Below are 21,485 nucleotides of genomic sequence, written 5' to 3' on the forward strand. Positions count from 1 at the left end.
CAGACCTAGCACTATCCCCTTAATGTTGAAAACGTGACCGTTAATGAACGTAACTTATAATCAAGTTCAATGTAATGTAAGTAAACAAAAGTTGCTTGATCAATTATGACAGTTTTTACTTTTTAAGTATACACAGAACTCCCTGTTTAGGATTGATAAAAAATGCGCCAGATATATTTGTAAATGACAGTTTTTGTTTCTTTTCGGTTTATCTAACTTTTCTTTCAATTAATATCATTATTCAAAGTGGTATCAGTATCATTTTTCGACCAGTTGAGCCATGCCATGAGGAAACCAACATAGTGCATTTGCGACCAGCATGGATCCAGACCAGCCTGCGCATCCGCGCAGTCTGGTCAGAATCTATGCTGTTCGCTAAAGGTTTCTCTAATTGCTTTAGGCTTTGAAAGCGCACAGCATGGATCCTGACCAGACTGCGCGGATGCACTATGTTGGTTTTCTCATGGCATGGCTCATTTATAGAATCAAACTGTTCTGAATGCTCGCAAATACAATAAGATCTATAAAAAAAAAAAGATTATGTGTGAATATACTTTAATACAGATCTCAATGTTACAAAAAATTGTTATGTAACAATATGTCACAAGAGCACAAGATAAGCAATGTGATCAACAGGTTAGGTGACTTAGGTCTGACACGAAGCGATCAAATTAACCGAAGTTAAACCTCCTATCAATGGGGGCTCAAATCTACGGATCGCGAGGGCGTATGTTCTCCGTGGCGATTTGATAAATACATTGTGTCTGAAATCACTCATCCTCCACCTCTGATTCATATGGGGAAGTTGGCAGTTACTTGCGGAGACCAGGTTTGTACTGGTACAGAATCCTGGAACACTGGTTAGGTTAGGTTAACTTCCCACTGTTACATAACTGAAATTCTGTTGAAAAACGGCGTTAAGCCCAAAACAAACAAACAAATCCTTTTGAATTATTGAGTGCCAAAACGACCATATTTTCAACGAAAACGGAAGTACCATATCAAAGCGTACTAAAGGCACTAGAAGCGTAATAAATCTCTACCGTGCGCTAAATAAAATATGAATGCGTTATAAACATTTAACATACATGAAAACACTATCTGACTCATCGACTTCAGACGCTCGACAGAGACTTTAAATTTGCTTCGAGAATTCTTTAACATTGTAAAGGAGGGATTTGTACGATTTAATGCTGAAGATGTGATAAGACAATTATAGATATGTAGTCTCATCAGTCAATATATTTTTACCAAAACAATACGTTGATTTTTACCGATTTCTTATGTCTGTAGGGCAAGGCAGAATTCTTTTTCTTTTAATCAAAAATTTTCAACGCCATACAGTTTGCCATTAACATAAAGTTTTTTTATCTAGCTGATCAAAATAAATGCCAACTTCCCAAAATGAATCAGAGGTGGATGACAAATAATTTTAGACACAATATCTTTTATCAAATCGTCACGGCGAATTTCGCCTCACCCTGGGATCGAACTCGTGAAACCGCGATCCGTAGCTCTGCGCTCTCTTTTTTGAGCTAAGCGGGAGGGGGCTTATATGTAGGATAAACTGTCGCAGCTTACGTTACATACGTTACAAGGTAAGTTAGACTATGGAATAAACGAAATTTTATAAAAGGTCAATTTGTGCAGTAACAAAAAAGTTTAACATATACGAAAACCATAGCATGTTACCTTTCTTTTCTATCTAAATGAAACATTTGGTGCAATCCAGGACCATCTAAATGGAACATTTGGTGCAATCCAGGACCAAGACGCTGATTATGATTTTAAATACAACAAAATATCTGCATTATGTTAAAATCCGATTCATCTTATTATGTCGTTCATTTCGAATGAACACTCGGAAAAAATATTTCTTAAAATTTTATGTTCTTATCTGCATTTTTGATGTGTAAACAATTTAACATGCCCCTGTTTTCTTTGGCGACTACGTTTCGTTAATGCGACATTTGTCTTCGTTTGCTAACGAAACTAATTTCACAGGCATGTTTCTTTGGTAACTTTCTACAACGACTGTTAAAACTAATCATTAGTATACTGGTTGGGAACCATTTTCCGGACACATTTTCATATTTCGGCTCCATTATTCCCTAAAAAAATATTTGACGTACATGAAGCCCACAGTGCACAAACTTCAGCTCCTTCCGCATCCGATGCTGTTATCAGCAACGCGTTGTGACGTAAAATATGGGTTTCATGGGGCCTCAAATGGGGTCACTAAATGAAGTTATTTTCACCGTGAGGTAAACCAGTAGCCGGACAAATATTTTGACGATGTTTTGCTGTTATTTTGATATCGAAATAAGTAATTAAACTATTTTTACACATTTCTTTATCATTAATCTCTTCAAAAATTCACATGAAACATAACCCGACGTTCAATAGCAGCTACAAAAGCAAACCGAGGTTGACTATAAGAAACTCGAATTTCGACTAACACGAATTCGTGATAATTCCAATAGATATAGAATAAAATTAGTGCAAAAATCAACAGCCCTGCATTTTATGTATTTATTACCATGAAATTAAAAGTAGCACACGTTATCAGCATACAATCAAAATGTAGTTAATTATTTTTCCCCACTTGATACCTCGGAAAGTGTAAACTACTGCGCATGCGCAATGCTATCTTCATGCCCCGTTAAGACAGAAAGTTGTTTTGTAAACACAGGTGATGTATCATCATAAAACCTAACATTAAACAGCCTTGTAATATAGTGGTTTGTTGTAGACATGAAGAACAAACATCTAAATGATCTAGATGAAACAATTACGTGAAGGTCGTAGGGAACCAACTAAATTTCCATAGGCCAACATTGTAATGTTTCCTATCATGGGACTTTCCTACCATTTAAAATTTTGATGCCACCTACTCAGGTTGAAAGAACTATCCAAGAACTATCCAAGAACTTTCGAAATTCTGCATATATGTTGACCATCACTTTTGGGCACTTTTGTCTCTTTGAACTCGGTTACCCATAGTCCGGCAATGATGTTTTTTTAATAAAAATGCCCTACTGATAGAACATGCATATTTCTCACACAAAATGCATCATTTCATATAATTTTAGCCAGTAATCATGGATTACAGTTTTATTTTATGAAATAAGATAGTTTTCAAACACATCCAACATATTTTGCACCAATGGGAGATCACTTTACATGATAGATATATACTGCAGAATACCATATACTTTTTCAACCAATCAGAGGCCTCGTTGGTTACTTCCCTCTGACCTAAAGAGATAATCTTTCTTTTTTATATGAACAAAATACTGGTCAAAATGATAAAATAGACATTTACGAACTGAAATATGATTACCTTTTCACTCGGATACCCATATGCTGAAAATCGCTGACAAAATTTTGGCAGCGGGACTTGCCTGTGTTCTGAGATAGAGATAATATTTCGTTTGTATCAAGAAAAACATGATATATCAACCACCATACTCCTATTATTTTACCCATATGGTTCAAATGAGGAATGCATACTAATAAATGTCCTGTTTTATTGCTTGCATGTATATTTCATGAATACGCTGATATTTCTGTCGACGGTGGGTCTATTTCTTACCCCAACCACCACCAAAATCGCGTGTATTCATAGATTTTGCACGTTATGCGCCTATCAGACAACATTGGGATGCAAGAGTGTAATCAAAACTGAACGATTATATAGCAATAAATGGTACAATCAAGAAAATTAATTAATTGAAATGTATATATACATTACACGGAACCTGGAAAGCAATCAAAATAAGCACCTGACGTACAGAAATTGCAGGAATTTGACTGCTGATGCTCCATTCTAAAGCCTGTATTAGAAAATATGACGTGCAGTACATGTTAAAAGTGTAATGCCGCAATAAGTTATTTACGTTTTACCCGACTGGCATAAAACTGACACATAAATCTTCATGTAGTCCCAAAAATAATGCAAAGAAGTAGGAAAATTATCAAATGACCACTATTTTTAATGCCTTCTTCTGTTTCTGTAAAAGAAAAAATGCATAAAAAGGAAAGTACCATGCATTTATGTCAACGTGTTAACACAATCTAACAAAACATGTCATTGAAGTCACTCAAAATAAACTGTACACTGTAAAAATAAGCAAAAAAATAAGTATTTTGCGATTAAAGGGACTCCCGAGGTAATTCAGATTCCTATTATCCTCTATTGTCAATCACAATTAATAAATTGTTCCCCTTTAGTGTAAAATATTGTTCATTCCGTATTTCTCACATAATTAGCAATGTGCTAACGCAATTACGTGACTATATTTCAATAAATCAGCAGTGATTTTATCTATAAAGTCCCCTATGTATTGTTCAAATAAACCTTTGAAAGAGATACCTTTTTCTCAATTTTCGAAAATAGAACTGCAAATATAGTAAAAATGATATTAGCGACTGTTTCAAATGCAGAGTTGTCTAAATTTTATACAAATTAACACAAAATGTATGAGAATGAACAAGATCAAGATCCAGCTGTATCATTTCAGACATTCACTGGGCTTCTTTTTTTTATATAAAAAAGAACGCTATTTTAAATATTTTAGCCAAATAGTATTCATTTCTTGATTTTCCGATTTATGCAGAGTTATCTGGTTCTTGTTTTTGCTTACAATATTCACAATTGTACATATATAGGCTTGAAATTCAGTCAAAATCAGATAAATATGCACAGAATAGCATCTACGCTGCAATATAGCTTTCTGGGGCAGAAAAATTACCTCCCTGTCACACCAGTACCAGTAGTAATCCCATTTTTATGATAATATTTCATGAACAATCTATTTGAAGACGCGTTTTATGTTTTAAAAGTTTTAAAAGAGGCTCTAACATGCAAATAAAACACATTCAACGTGTATTTCTCTGTTTACAGCCACTGACATGGCATGGCAATACAGGGTGCCCTTTAGGGAACCAACTTAATTTCCATAGGCCAAAATTGTAATGTTTCCTGTCATGGGACTTTCCTAACATTTAAACTTTTGATGCCACCTACTCAGGTTGAAAGAACTATCCAAGAACTATCGAAAAATTGCAGGAAATATATATGTTGACTATCACTTTTGGGCATTTTTTTCTCTTTGAACTCGGTTACCAATAGTCCGGCAATGATATTTTTTTTATTTTTCATAAAAATGCCCTGCTGATAGAACATGCATATTTCTCACACAAAATGCATCATTTTATATTATTTTAGCCAGTAGTCATGGATTACAGTTTTATTTTATGAAATAAGATAGTTTTCAAACATATCCAACATACTTTGCACCAATGGGAGATCACTTTACATGGTTGATATATACTGCAGAATACCATATACTTTTTCAACCAATCAGAGGCCTCGTTGGTTACTTCCCTCTGACTAATAACAACGAAATAAAGCGGATATTACATGTGTCCTGGAATTGGTCTTTTCCGGAAACTGGTTCCCAACCAGTACAGTTTGTAAAAAGCATTTCCATTAGGGGTTATGGTCACTTTTACCAATATGCACTCAGCGGAAATATAAAAAAAAGCGTTGAATACTGCTGTGAGTGAACAAGTTCATTTCAAACAAATGTTCCTTCGGTGACACACTAGATTTGTTCAATCATATTGATTAATCAAAGACAGGGGGGTGACTTTATAGCCTTAGGGAAACGTTCTCCTCTAAATCTGCAAGTCCGCTTTCAAAGTTGTTTGTAAACAAGAAAATGTTTCTTACGCGGATTGTTCAAATATGAATGCATCTACAACGTTATCTCACTCAATAATGGGAAAAGCACGAGGAAATTAAGATTATTGGGTAGATAAACATGTTAGCTTTACATTGATACCAAACCCATTAAAATCCGTTCACTTTAGCTGTGTCTATCGCTTGCTAAACATTGCCTACTCGTGTATACAAATACAAAAATGGTTGGAAGCAGGTCAGCGTACGCCGTTGAAATACGGTCCTATATTAAGAATCGTTGTATTCTTGGCATAGGGTGTAAAGACATTTTTGATGAATTATGTTCAAATGTGGGTTAGTTTCAACAGAAGATGCACCACATGGCCGTCGGCCGAAAACAGCAATGTCTGCCAAGATGGTTGCTAGAGTGAAAGAAATAGTTGTTACTGATGCAAGATACATCGCTAGGCAAATAGCTAGTATGGTTGGCATCTCATTAGGAGCAGCTCATACAATTCTGAAACGTAATTTGAAAATGACCAAGATCTGTGCTAGATGGATTCCCTATCTATTGACAGATGAGCAGAAAAAGGCACGCGTGCAATGCGCAAAATTGTTGCTTAAACAGTTTCCAAATTACAATGCACGGTCTTTCGCAAATGTCGTCACTGGTGACGAGACATGGGTTCACTTTTTTTTTTCAGAACAAAAGATGGGCAACAACTTAGAAAAAGTGGTAATTCCACAGGTCGCTCAACACAACAAAAACGAAAATGTTGCAGGCCCGGTTTGATTGAGCCTGTTCATGGACGGTAGTTAAAATGCATGCTACCGTCCACGCCCTCTAGCCCCGGGTTGAGCAGAACTCAACATTTACACATGCTAAAAGTACAAAAAACAATTTAGAGACATCCGCAGATGTGTTCATACGGCGGTGCACATGAAACCTTCAATGCTACACTAACGTGTAATTCCATGAAAAGCGGCGTATGGTCCCCAGTTAAAATAATGGGTTTGCCCTAAACGAGAAAACAATGAGCAGAACTAAACAAACTGGAATTTAGAAAGGGGATCTGAGGTTATGGAGCCTGCATATCACAGAAACTGCCAAAAGACAAAATTAAAAAGCAGGCATCATATCCAATGGGTGATTAAACAAAACCCAAAGCTATGATAGCGGGAGTATTGGAACCACTCAGGCCGAAATGTTCATGCTGAGAAACTAAACAGTACCAGAAACACGACATAAAAGTCGTGCTGAACGATCTGAGAAGATCGAAATATAAAAGTCTGGCAAAAGACCATGCATTGCAAAGCGGGCCATGAGTGTCAAGAAGGTAATGTATGCCATATTCTTCACAACTCAGTGTCCTGCCATTCAGGTTGCTGTACCTTAAGGCAAATCCGTAAATGCGAAGTTTTACAAGACAAGTTCTTCGAAAACTGAAGAAATACTTCAAAAATCGAAGACCCGCAACTGGTTTGGCCAATGTTAGAATGCTACATGACAATGCATCATCGCACAAGGCGCCTATTGTACAAAAAAAACAAAGAAAAATATCCAACAGAGAGTGCCACGCACCAAAAGCGCAGCCTCCTCAAAACGAACCCACCAGCACGCAAACGCGTGCACCACACACACACTCAAAGCTTACACATCAGGACAAAACGAACAACACACACACACACTCAAAGCCAACACATAAGGACAAGACGAACAATAAGCATACACACACGCGCGGAGCAGTTATTCGCAATTAAAAGCTGACTCTTCACAACAAGTACGGTAACTCTACATTGCTTTTTTGCAAGAATGATGGCCCCTTTTGGACCTACAAAATCATGGGTATGACGGGTGTGACAATATTTCTATTATACAGTGACAAAAAAAAATCAGACGAGCGTCTGCACCCGGAAGGCGGTGCTCTTATTAGTACGTGTGTATTCGAACTTCGCTAGCAATGTATGTTTTTAAAGTGAAAAAAAATTCTCTCGTTTTAAGTTATAGTTTTTTGCGAATATCTCATGTCTCAATGGTACGGTAGAATTACATTTCCATCGATCATTTTAAACAATTCTTAAAAGAATCAAAAGCCATTTTTTTTCGAAACCTGTATCGGTTTAGTTTCCTGAGAAAATGATGACCTGCGGTATAAAACTCAGATTTGCTTTATATTACTTGGTTCATTACGGTAAAACAACCTTGTATTGTAAGATCTATACAATCATGAAAATATGAAGTACTTTTCCACCGTATCATTACAGAGAACAAGTACATGCCAACGATTGTTATTAAATATGGAATTCTGGTATTTTACGGAAAGAGTTTATAAAACGTTTGCTGTGTTTTATTCAGTTGATTTAATTCATTTATTCCTGGCTACTAAAAGCAGAACATGTAACAAAATATGACGTCACAAAATAATATGCGACATATCATCAAGCCAAAGCGTTGAGCCTCAAGAACTAGGTATTATATGTGAGACATGTGACGTAGTTTTCCTCAGAAATAAATAGGTCAAGACAGCAACGCCATGAAAACATAAAAATGATGCTATCATTTCACGGGAAAATGATTGCATGTCAGTAAAATGTCATAGATTTTAAATTTTTGTCCCATTATTTCTTTTTAAACCATTTCTTTTAGTTAAAGCTCTTTTTTCCACAGCTGGCAACGTCGAAATGTATTTTATTCATGTAAACTATTTAAGTAAATCATATCTCTTACTGATGAAAAACAGAGTGCTAAAATGAATATTTCAAAGAATCTGCAATCATATTAGAATAGTTATATACATACACAGTAATAGGCATCAAACTGAGCACTGGTTTGAAATAAAACATTGATAATGTTTATAAATATATATACTCTTACATATAAAATGTATACGGTTATATCTAAGTATCTGTGAATCCAGAGTTTCGTTTTAAGGTGATGAAAACTTTCACGCTGATTATATTAATTATATACAGTCATTTAGAATAGGTAACGCCACAGGAGAATGTTCTGGATTGTTTATTAAGCTTAGGTGCATGTTGACGTTCCTGTTTGGCAAGTTTCATAACCGGCATTGATATTCTCCGAAAAAAAGAAAGGCGTTTTTCCTCCTGAATTAGCCTTTCTTTAATTTTCTTTTCTAACAGTTGAAAAACTATATCTACGTTTTCACCAGTCTTTGCAGATGTGAATACAAACTTTTCCTCCCAGTCAATGCATACTACGGATTCATTGACCGTTTGTAAAACGAGATTTTGTTTCTCTAAGTCTGTTTTGTTTGCAACTACGACGATTGAATAGTGGTCTTTGTGACTGCATTCTTTTATTTCATCACGTAATCTTTGTACGGTTTCAAAACTTTCGTGATTGTCGACCGCATACACAAGAATAAAGGCGTCTCCCGTTGCTATGGCAAGTTTACGCATGGCAGGAAACTCATGCGAACCTGAAGTGTCTAATATGTCGATTTCAACAAACATGGTATTAAATTTCATCCGGTGTCGATGTAATTCTTCCACGGTTTCCTTGTGTGTTTCTGTAAACTTGTTGTGCATAAACTGACTGATAATTGAACTTTTACCTACACCAGCCGTTCCCATGACTACCACTCGGTAATTCGAACTTTCACGTGTAAGATCAAATGACATGTCTACAAATAAAGAAATACATTAAGCACTGCATATAAACACAAACTTTACTTGAATAAAGCAATGATTGTGACAACTAATACAATATATAGACGTTACACACGATATTGTGACATTTTTTTTATTTATAGGATGTTATTACTTACTCATATGACTGCGAGTTACATATTTATCCCTTTTGTTTTAATAAAGATATTTCATACATTTAATTTCGCAGGCATGAAATCGTACTTCATAATTTGTAGTTTATGTTAAAGTGGTTATTTCGCGGAGATATGAATTCATAGATTTAAACTATTGAACTGCAAATGAATTGGAGTTGTACTTCTTCGTGAGGAGTCACCCATTAAAGAAATCAACGAAGAATAATTATGATTTCACGGTATATAATCCCTTGTATAATATAAAAATGTGTTCCACTTGTTACTAGCGCACGGCTTGTAGTATTATGAAAATCTACTATTGATGGACTTTACATTTCTATGTGAAAAAAAAATATTTGTTTATCAAACACAATAATAAAATCAGAACTTATTTCCATAATAATGAAATAATGAGAAACGTAATACTTAGAGAAATATGCAAGTTTTTATTTTTTCAAATTCTGTCTGGAGAATTGTGATATTTCAGAAAAATGTGACTTTCACTCAGTTAAAGCTTGCAGAATACTGTAAATAATATTTGTCTAAAACTGAAAACAGAATGTGCATTTCAAAGTTACAAAGCAAAGCATGAAAAAGTCACTTTTGGCAACATACTGAAAATGAAAATTGAGTATAGATGGAACACAATAATTTTATATTCAAATAATGTTGATTACATAAATACAAGAAAATCAATTTCCAGTTGGAAAAATATTGTCAGCACAAAGAACTCTTGAAGTTTTCACTATACTCGTGTTTTATTATCATTATTATTTTCAATATTGTTACTATATATTTTATCATCCTATATATATAATATAATAATAATGATAATGATTATTATTATTATTATTATTATTATTATTATTATCATCATCATTATTATAACATTAAAGTAATAGTTGTTATATCATATAATATCAAAATAATAACTTTTATTATTATCATTCCACATTCACTGAAGAAAAATTAATTTCTTTCAACTCCACTGCACACATCTTCATGGTATAGTTGGGGTCCCTGCTGTGCTAATTGCCCTCTAATCAGTTACTGTTACATAATCGCTGATAAGCAGCAGATAAGATGGGAGTTGTATATTGGATGGGTGGGGGGGGCCGGACACTTATATAGTAGTGAATCTAGGCCTTTAAGACAGACGACTTCGTCATTTCACTACGATACGATTCCATACTGATTCAGAAAGGCGTTTTTGCGAAATAAGTTTGTAAGTTCTCATTTAAAGTTCTATTAATTATAAAAATATTTTTTGTATTCCTCGCAATTACGGTAATTGATCGATTCTACTTGGTCGTGATATAACGGTCTAAAATGAAACATTAAAGTGATCATACATTTATATAAATGAAACAAACATTGAAAAATCAGCAATCAGCGTTTGTCCAGGTAAAAATAAATCACCGCACGTCGTATTTAAAAGTTTGTTACAAGTTAAAGTCAAACTTCGTGTATATTTTGACGTTACACTAACTGCATAACATCATAGCATAATAATGACTGAAACAGACGCAAAGCGAAATGACGGAAATACGTGATACAGATCCAGCATGCAATACAACAATTTTTCATTTCTTGGTGCTGTTGTTACTTTACAGAGAAGGGATCTTGAAAGGAAACAGGATAGTTTTACCCTTTCTCCCTCATAGCATTGCATTTATATCCTCTTCTGTAAAACGCATTCATACAACTAAGCAATAAACACTGAGATACTACTTAGTAGAATATTTTGCATGTATTGTGAAAAGTAATTTTAAAAGCGAGAGCTATATATAGTTATATATGGTGTAATCTGAGTCAAAATTGTTTGAAACAGTTTCAATCAATAATATTTTGTCCTGCGATCTATCGTAAATTGTGAACATGAAATGTCCTTATTCGCATTTATTACGATATTATTGTTAAAACTGATAGTTTTGATATTATATATAAACAGGCAGAAATCAACTTTGTATTATTCATTTTGAAATAACATGCTCGTAAACTATGGTTTTAACATATGCACGAAACGTGGACAAAATTTAAACTAAGGAGTAATTGTGTTTCAAGAACATCATTTGAAGTACATTCGTCTATTTTGATAATATTAACCAAAGAAAAAAATAACGTAATATATCAAACAATTGAAGTAATGACATCTTTTAAGGAAGATAAAAGTTCAACTCTAACAGCACAATGTATTTGATAGTTCATACTTAGGACAGAACATAGGCCACAAACGATCTCGGATGACTAGTGATTATTACTTAAAAATGGAGCATTGCGTGTATTTGGACAGGCGACTTAAACACGAAAGCACGCTGAACATGCCTGGCTCTTGCTCTCCCATTCACAAAGATAACAATAAAAGCTAAAGGCAAACCATGCTGTGTAAGCCATTTCCGTTAGTGATATCAACAAGACCAGAATAACGTCATTCACTGACACTGGATAAAAAGTCAATGCTCACGATATTTCATCCATTTGTACCATGTGAAATGAAAACAGTTACTTTTTAGTATTTGATAACTCAGTAGAGACAATCAAATCAACACACAATGCCATAGATTTCAAATGGCATTGTTTTATTAGCGATGCTATTATTTAATTTCTCATTAGACTTACATAGACAGTGGATAGGAATAACTTCTCTGCATGGCAATATTTAGTCTGAACAATTTGAATATGGCATTCCAGATTCATTAATGAGATATCACTGTTTTATAGACTATTCACTTAATATTTGACTCCTTGCCTCGACGGAGATGGATATCTAGCTTTTTTTATATAACTTCCATCATCTATTGTGGCCTAGTTCTCTAAAAGTTATAAACTGTTATATAGGACAAGATAAGAGATAACAGACACTTACATACAAAATACAGTCCTTTACTCATTTGTATGATGGAATAACCTGCCTAGCTATATAGTGACCACCCTTGATGGCTGCGGCAACAAGCCGGTATTAGGCCCAAAAATAATGGTTTTTTATCTTTTAAAGATTTGCTTTTTTTCACAAGCTAACATACTGTTATTTTTGTTTAACTTTATTACTTTAACTGATGCCCAGCAGATGTTCCTTCAAGTGAAACATGAACTTTTTAATCGAGTAGCTGTAATCAACCGGCTATGATAAACTACTTTCGATAGCTCTGATCCAAAATCGCCCTTATGTCACAGATAAATATCAAAAAGGGAAATATGATTTCATTGAGTGACAATAGTACTGCGATATAAGTTAATGCTTAATAATAATATAAGAAAGACATTCAAATAAAAATATTATTTAACACTGACACCTTATTCCATACATGTAAATAGTGTACAACATATATACGGTTACGGACTTCATTATACAACAGTCTTGTTTGTTTGTTTTTTGTTGTTGATGTTGTTAGCTCACCTGAGCAATGCTCAGGTGAGTTTTTCTGATCGCTCGATGTCCGGCGTCTGTCTGTCGTCTGTCGTCTGTCTGTCCGTCAACATTTAGCTTGTGTATGCGATAGAGGCTGTATTTTTCAACTGATCTTCATGAAAATTGGTCAGAATGATAACCTTGATGAAATCTAGGCCGAGGTTGAAAATGGGTCATCTCGTGTCAAAAACTAGGTCACTAGGTCAAATCAAAGAAAAACCTTGTGTATGCGATAGAGGCTGTATTTTTCAATTAATCTTCATGAATATTGGTCAGAATGATAACCTTGATGAAATCTAGACCGAGTTCGAAAATGGGTCATCTTGGGTCAAAAACTAGGTCACTAGGTCAAATCAAAGAAAAACCTTGTGTATGTGATAGAGGCTGTATTTTTCAGTTGATCTTCATGAATATTGGTCAGAATATTTGCCTTGATGAAATCTAGGCCGAGTTTGAAAATGGGTCATCTGGGTTCAAAAACTAGGTCACTAGGTCAAATCAAGGAAAAACCTTGTGTATGCGATAGAGGCTGTATTTTTCAATTGATCTTCATGAAATTTTGTCTGATTAATTACCTTGATGAAATCTAGGCCGAGTTCGAAAATGGGTCACCCGGGGTCATAAACTAGGTCACTAGGTCAAATCAAGGAAAAACCTTGTGTATGCGATAGAGGCTGTATTTTTCATTTTATCTTCATGAATATTGGTCAGAATGATTACCTTGATGAAATCTAGGCCAAGTTTGAAAGTGGGTTATCTGGGGTTAAAAAATAGGTCACTAGGTCAAATCAAAGAAAACCCTTGTGCATGCGATAGAGGCTGTATTTTTCAACTGATCTTCATGAAATTTTGTCAGAATGATAGCCTTGATGAAATCTAGACCAGTTTTGAAAATGGATCATCTGGGGTGGAAAACTAGGTCAAATCAAAGAAAAACGTTTTGTATGCGATAGAGGCTGTATATTTTAATCAAGGTTGATGAAATTTAGTCAGAATGATTGCCTTGATCAAATCTAGGTCAAATTTGAATATAGGTCATCTTAGCTCAAAAACTAGGTCATTAGGTCAAATTGAAGAAAATGCTTGTTTACACTTAAGAGACCACATTTTTGATCCAATCTTAATGAAAATTGGTCAGAATATTTGTTTCCATGAAATCACTATGTCAAACATGTTAACACTGTTATGGTGTTTTTATCAGGTGAGCGACCTAGGGATCTTGGCCCTCTTGTTGTTTTTTTTTTGTTGTTGTTTTTTTTTTTTTTTTTGGTGGGACAGTTAACGTCGCAACGACACAATTATATGTCATATAGCGACTTTCCAGATTTGATGGCGGAGGAAGACTCCAGGTGCCCCGCCGTGCATTATTTTATCACGAGCGGGCGCCTGGGTAGAACCACCGACCTTCCGTAAGCCAGCTGGGTGGCTTCCTCACATGAAAAATTCAACGCCCCGATTGAAGCTAGAATCAACATCGGCGAGGGTCAAGTGATTTGAAGTCAGCGACCTTAACCACTCGACCATGGAGGCCAACAGTTTTGATGAGTACTGCCATGAAACAGGTAAACAAGTATGCTTGAACCGACAAACGTTATGTTAATGTTAAGTATACCATATTAATTTGTTTTAAAGTTAGTTCGAATAGTTTTCATTAAGTAAATAGCCGTTGCAATATTTTCGCGAATGTTATATCTGATGTTCCGAAATAACTGACATGTGAAACAAACATTGTATGTCCTTTTAAACTTATCTAAATAAAATATTGCCCCTTTTTATTGCGCAGTGTCAAACGCCATATCCTGACTTCACAATTTAAAACTTGAAAAAGACAAACAATTCTATAAGACCCTTATTGTAATTGGAACGTGCCTTTATTAGCTCAACTGTCACAAAGTGACAAGGTGAGCTTTTGTGATCGCGCGGTGTCCGTCGTCCGTGCGTGCGTCCGTGCGTGCGTCCGTCCGTAAACATTTGCTTGTGACCACTCTAGAGGTTACATTTTTCATGGGATCTTTATGAAAGTTGGTCAGAATGTTCATCTTGATGATATCTAGATCAAGTTCGAAACTGGGTCACGTGCCGTCAAAATCTAGGTCAGTAGGTCTAAAAATAGAAAAACCTTGTGACCTCTCTAGAGGCCATATATTTCATGAGATCTTCATGAAAATTGGTCAGAATGTTCACCTTGATGATATCTAGGTCAAGTTCGAAACTGGGTCACGTGCCTTCAAAAACTAGGTCAGTAGGTCAAATAATAGAAAAACTTTGTGACCTCTCTAAAGGCCATATTTTTCATGGGATCTGTATGAATGTTGGTATGAATGTTCATCTTGATGATATCTAGCTCAAGTATGAAACTGAGTCACGTGTGATCAAAAACTAGGTCAGTAGGTCTAAAAATAGAAAAACCTTGTGACCTCTCTAAGGGCCATATATTTCACAAGATCTTCATGAAAATTGGTCAGAACGTTCACCTTGATGATATCTAGGTCAAGTTCGAAACTGGGTCATGTGTGGTCAAAAACTAGGTCAGTAGGTCAAATAATAGAAAAACCTTGTGACCTCTCTAAAGGCCATATTTTTCATGGGATCTGTATGAAAGTTGGTCTGAATGTTCATCTTGATGATATCTAGATCAGATTCGAAACTGGGTCACGTGTGGTCAAAAACTAGGTCAGTAGGTATAAAAATAGAAAAACCTTTTGACCTCTCTAGAGGCCATATATTTCATGAGATCTGCATGAAAACTGGTCAGAATGTTCATCTTGATGATATCTAGGTCAAGTGCGAAAGTGGGTCACGTGCCGTCAAAAACTAGGTCAGTAGGTCAAATAATAGAAAAACCTTGTGACCTCTCTAGAGGCCATATTTTTCATGGGATCCGTATGAAAATTGGTCTGAATGTTCATCTTAATGATATCTAGATCAAGTTCGAAAGTGAGTCACGTGCGATCAAAAACTAGGTCAGTAGGTCAAATAATAGAAAAACCTTGTGACCTCTCTAAAGGCCATATTTTTCATGGGATCTGTATGAAAATTGGTCTGAATGTTCATCTTGATGATACCTAGGTAAAGTTCGAAACAGGTTCATGTGCGGTTAAAAACTAGGTCAGTAGGTCAAATAATAGAAAAACCTTGTGACCTCTCTAGAGGCCATACTTGTGAATGGATCTCCATAAAAGTTGGTCTGAATGTTCACTTTGATCATATCTAGGTCAAGTTTGAAACTGGGTCACGTGCGTTAAAAACTAGGTCAGTAGGTCTAAAAATAGAAAAACCTTGTGACCTCTCTAGAGGCCATATATTTCATGAGATCTTCATGAAAATTGGTCAGAATGTTTACCTTAATGATATCTAGGTCAAGTTCGAAACTGGGTCACGTGCCGTCAAAAACTAGGTCAGTAGGTCTAAAAATAGAAAAACCTTGTGACCTCTCTAGAGGCCATATATTTCACAAGATCTTCATGAAAATTGGTCAGAACGTTTACCTTGATGATATCTAGTCAAGTTCGAAACTGGGTCACGTGTGGTCAAAAACTAGGTCAGTAGGTCAAATAATAGAAAAACATTGTGACCTCTCTAAAGGCCATATTTTTCATTGGATCTGTATGAAAGTTAGTCTGAATGTTCATCTTGATGATATCTAGGTCAAATCACGTGTGGTCAAAAACTAGGTCAGTAGGTCTAAAAAAAGAAAAACTTTGTGACCTCTCTAGAGGCCATATATTTCATGAGATCTTCATGAAAATTGGTCAGAATGTTCATCTTGATAATATCTAGGTCAAGTTCGAAAGTGGGTCACGTGCCGTCAAAAACTAGGTCAGTAGGTCAAATAATAGAAAAACTTTGTGACCTCTCTAGAGGCCATATTTTTCATGGGATCTGTATGAATATTGGTCTGAATGTTCATCTTGATGATATCTAGATCAAGTTCGAAAGTGGGTCACGTGCCGCCAACAACTAGGTCAGTAGGTCAAATAATAAAAAAACCTTGTGACCTCTCTAAAGGCCATATTTTTCATGGGATCTGTATAAAAATTGGTCTGAATGTTCATCTTGATGATACCTAGATCAAGTTCGAAACAGGTTCATGTGCGGTCAAAAACTAGGTCAGTAGGTCAAATAATAGAAAAACCTTGTGACCTCTCTATAGGCCATACTTGTGAATGGATCTCCATAAAGGTTGGTCAGAATGTTCACCTTGATCATATCTAGGTCAAGTTTGAAACTGGGTCACGTGCCTTAAAAAAACTAGGTCAGTAGGTCAAATAATAAAAAAACCTTGTGACCTCTCTAGAGGCCATACTTTTCACGGGATCTGTATGAAGGTTGGTCTGAATGTTTATCTTGATGATATCTAGGTCAAAATTGAAACTGGGTCAACTGCGGTCAAAAACTAGGTCAGTAGGTCTAAAATTATTAAAATCTTTTGACCTCTCTAGATAATATCTAGGTCAAGTTCAAAACTGGGTCACATGAGCTCAAAAACTAGGTCACTATGTCAAATAATAGAAAAAAACAACGTCATACTCAAAACTGGGTGATGTGGGAAGAGGTGAGCGATTCAGGACCATCATGGTCCTCTTGTTTTTATGTTATTGTTAGAAATGATTGCATCTTTGACTTAACAGAAGCATATTTCTGATGAGAGCATCAGATAATTTATTAGTCATTTTCTTCTGTGTGCAGGAAAATGTAGTTTTTAACAGTATTTTCTGATATTTTTCACTGAGAAATTATAAATTATATTTCAATGTTACATTTAGATAATCTTCTGCACAAACACGTAATCATTATGTGCATTCGTCATTCTATAATCGGTCATTTAACTAAAAACTTTCAGTTATGTTTCTTAACGTGGTCAATGTTGTTAACAACAGTTCTTCTTGAATTAATTTGTGCTCCACGCATTAGTGACAACTTCTCTCTTTGACGGATAGGCTCAGAACAGTTAACAACGGAAGTACTTTCAGACAATTGTAGGACGATTGAATTGGAATAAAGGAACTATTATTTTCTAGACATATGACAATTATTAAAATCCTTTAAATATAAAGTCAAAGCTAAATCAAAAACAAATCATTCCTACACATACCTGATTTAGTTTTTGCTTTTACTGGAAGTCTCTATTCATTCTTGATTAGACAGCTTAAAATGACAGAGTTTAACTGAAAATGGAAATAAATGCATGATTTAACAGTTAATGTTTAGCAGAAGTATTATATACGTTTTTATTGTAGCAAAATCTTTCAGTCATATGAACTTCATCGGTGCGTTGGTCATTGGATATATAAATAAAAACAAGACTTAAATCAGTAAAAAAAACGTTCATTTCTTACAAAATACACAAACTGATGACAAAACAGCTATGTTGCAACTTTTGTAAAATAATTCCAAATATCTTTCCCTTCCAATATTCTTGTTGACGTGTCAATACTTCACAAATCAAACTATGCCTTCATAATTATAACTGATACCTTTAATGAGTTCAACCTATTTTTGAAATGTCACAAAAAACACCTTAGTGTTTAGAATTTACAGACGTGCGAAACACGTTCTAGAAAATGATAACAAAAATAAACTGACGTCGTTTTCGTGTCGGATTCTAAACGTTAATTCAAATTCAGTTTAACCAATTTAAATTCTACCCCTAAGTATTCTTATAAATGCTATTCGTGCAGTTTAGGAACCCGTAAGTTTTGGTGTATTTTTGAAACTTAAAAAGGTTGATATAATAAAATAAGTAAAATTATATCATTACGTAACTTTTTTATTTTCGCAATGTCGGTGTATTATTAACAATGTGTTGTTCTAAAAGTTTGCTGAATTTAAATTTCATTACAGTTAATTAATATCTTTAAGGATATAAGATCTAAAACTATTAGCAATATAGATTGCCATAGAATACATTTTATGTATTGTTCTCCATGCGTTATTTTAATTTCATATTTATAACGATCTTATCGATTTTCTGAAACAATTCTAAATATCTACACAAACTTCTACAAACTAAAGAGTATTACAAGACTTTAATTTACCTTTATTTTCCTAAATTAAGAAACTAATCTCTCTTCCCAGTATAAAAAGTTCAGAAACCACATCTTAGAGTAGTATCCGTCTAATACAAACAATTTGAGCCTTTCGCTAGAGATATTTCTGATTTACATTACAATTGTGTCACCTTTATCTTCTGTCTCCACTCTTGGCTATGCAAAAGCCGATATGGCGAGATGAATTCGATATTTCCCTTAATTGGAGATTTGTTCAGCTTCTGCAATATCGTGATGCATTCTCACTTTAAATGTACAATAACACATTAAAAGTTGTCCTCTTCATTGCATTTCTGTGAAATACCAATAATTTACAAGTACTAAGTACATAAAACGTTACATTAATTGTAGACATATGGCATATTGGACTAAACTCTTGCATGAACCTGCATTCAAAATAAAGTCGTAATGATCTTTAACGCCCATATATATGTTTCTCCTTGTTTTAAATTTGTTTTTGTTATTTATACAAATTCTGCGTGTAAATGTAATTTTTTCTGCATCCCAAGATATCCTGAAAATCGTATCAAACAAAATCTGCAAGGAAAGACGAAGTTTGAATTTTAAAACCCTTGGAAAATACCCAATCAAACATATTATTTCTGAGATAATTCAAGATATTTTTAATATTCAAAAATATTTCATTACTTTCCCTAGGGTGCCTGAGTATGAATGGTTTTGTCTTTAAACAGTAATGTATGACTGGTTTTGTCTTTAAACAGTAATGATGGGGAAACCTTAGTTACGGTAAAGGATAAAACAATAGAGGACTTTTTCGTCCCCTTATTGCAAAAAGGTACCAAAACCTTCTAAAATTATCAGCACTTGGTACTTTTTTTTTGCTTTTATGGGGCGAAAAGTTCTATTTCTTTTATAACATATATAATGAAATAATCAGTGAATCTTGAAAGAGCTGCGTTTTATATTTCACTCGCTTGGCGCTTGGAAATATTCATATCGTCAGGGAAAGTTCCTAATAATACATACTTTACATTTATTTAAAAATATTAAGAGCACATCAATGTTCACGATAATATTGCATATTGTGCGTTTTAATCAACCTGGTGGAGCGAGATTTCGCGACGGTCCACTGCATTATTGTGCAGGATATGTAGTATATTCGGCAACCTGATTTCATATTCAGTAGCCATCTACCTTACATTGTTACCAATGTAGCGTTGAATTTTAGTCGTTGGTTACCGAAAGATTTCGGAATTAAGTTATTATATTGCTCTACCTATTCCTCGTTCTTTGAGATTATCATTATTTGCATAAGTCAGAGATTACCTCCGCCCTGCCAGGTCGAATAAAACGCACAATAACATAAAGATATTCTACAAAATTGCTGTGGCATGCTGTAGTTTCCGCTGATAAAAAGGTTATACATGTAGGCCGTCTACTGTCTTTGCTATTATTTCTCCACCGGCAAAATAAAACTGTCTATGAAAATATAAGACTTAGACAGGAAATACAGTAATAAAACGGTACTATAAATGTCCTAAGTAACATCTGAAATTACAACCGTTGCTTAAGTTTACCAACGTGCATATCAATAGAAATATTATAATAAACGGTTTGTTTTTATAATAACTATTAAGTTTTATCTATGCAACACATTATAAAACAACCATTTCTTAATCAAAAAAGATATTAAAATAGTTTTACAATAAAACTGATAAAATCGGCGTTTATTCCTGTTTCCATATCACCTTTCAACTGAATCAATAACACAACAGTTATTAAAATATTTCATTTCATTCCCTAATGATGTAATAGAGACTGTAATGATTCCGTGAAATAATAAAATCAGTTCCATTATTATAAATGTTAGAATGTAGTGAGAAATTTACAAAGAATAGGGGACATACACAAAGCATCTATCAACCCTTTTCTACAGACTCCTTTGACAGTTTGGAATATACGTGACCAATATACTGGGTATATATCCCCTTTTCTTAAATACTATAATTATAGGAGCTAAAGCTTTGAAACTCACTTGTTTATCATTATTTGATGAATGTGTTAGCCAATAAACATAACTCAGATATGCATTTTATCAGAAGTATGGCCTTTTATGTATATAGAAAATTGGAATTTCACGGTCACTTCTTTTTTTACGTTCGCTTTTCTTGAAGATAATGTTACATTTAAAGTGTATGTAAGTCTTCTGTATGACCATAGATAAATAAAATGGATGCATTCTCCACACAGCTGCTATTTGACCAACTTTTCCGTAGCACGGCTTTTCTAAATGTCTCTTTGATTTTATGCCAACAATTTTCATGAGCCATAACTTACCTACGTAGGAATTTAGAAGTCAACACTTCTTAATATTACCATATTTAACACTATTTATATTCTGTTTCTCTTTCTGGTACTTTATTGATGATATAACAGCAATGTTAAGCCTCCATTTAGCAAAGTTAAACTCAACAAAAATATACTGCCGTAAAATATACGAATGACTCAATCATTTTTAATTATTTAATGTGTAAATAGTAATGGTACGTAAATTTGCTTTATCTATTCTTTTTTATTATAGATATTTTAGT

The 21,485-nt window shown here is 34.4% G+C and overlaps 1 protein-coding gene across 1 annotated transcript; it reads right to left on the reverse strand.

Annotated features, from left to right (window-relative positions):
• Window positions 1-8,038: 8,038 nt before the first annotated feature.
• On the reverse strand, window positions 8,039-19,076 carry LOC123562552 (ras-related protein Rap-2a-like). The gene is made up of 2 exons (XM_045355181.2): window positions 18,922-19,076; window positions 8,039-9,333 (listed from the first exon to the last, which is right to left on the reverse strand). Exon 2 carries the CDS (start codon window positions 9,329-9,331, stop codon window positions 8,660-8,662), a length of 672 nt encoding a protein of 223 aa, XP_045211116.1. The 5' UTR covers window positions 9,332-9,333; window positions 18,922-19,076; the 3' UTR covers window positions 8,039-8,659.
• Window positions 19,077-21,485: the final 2,409 nt, after the last annotated feature.

Source organism: Mercenaria mercenaria, chromosome 2 (assembly GCF_021730395.1).
Source record: "Mercenaria mercenaria strain notata chromosome 2, MADL_Memer_1, whole genome shotgun sequence".
Lineage (NCBI taxonomy): Eukaryota > Metazoa > Mollusca > Bivalvia > Venerida > Veneridae > Mercenaria > Mercenaria mercenaria.

Excerpts from the sequence above, each read along its gene's own strand:
- LOC123562552 (XM_045355181.2), bottom strand. The coding sequence starts at position 9,331 with ATGTCATTTGATCTTACACGTGAAAGTTCGAATTACCGAGTGGTAGTC.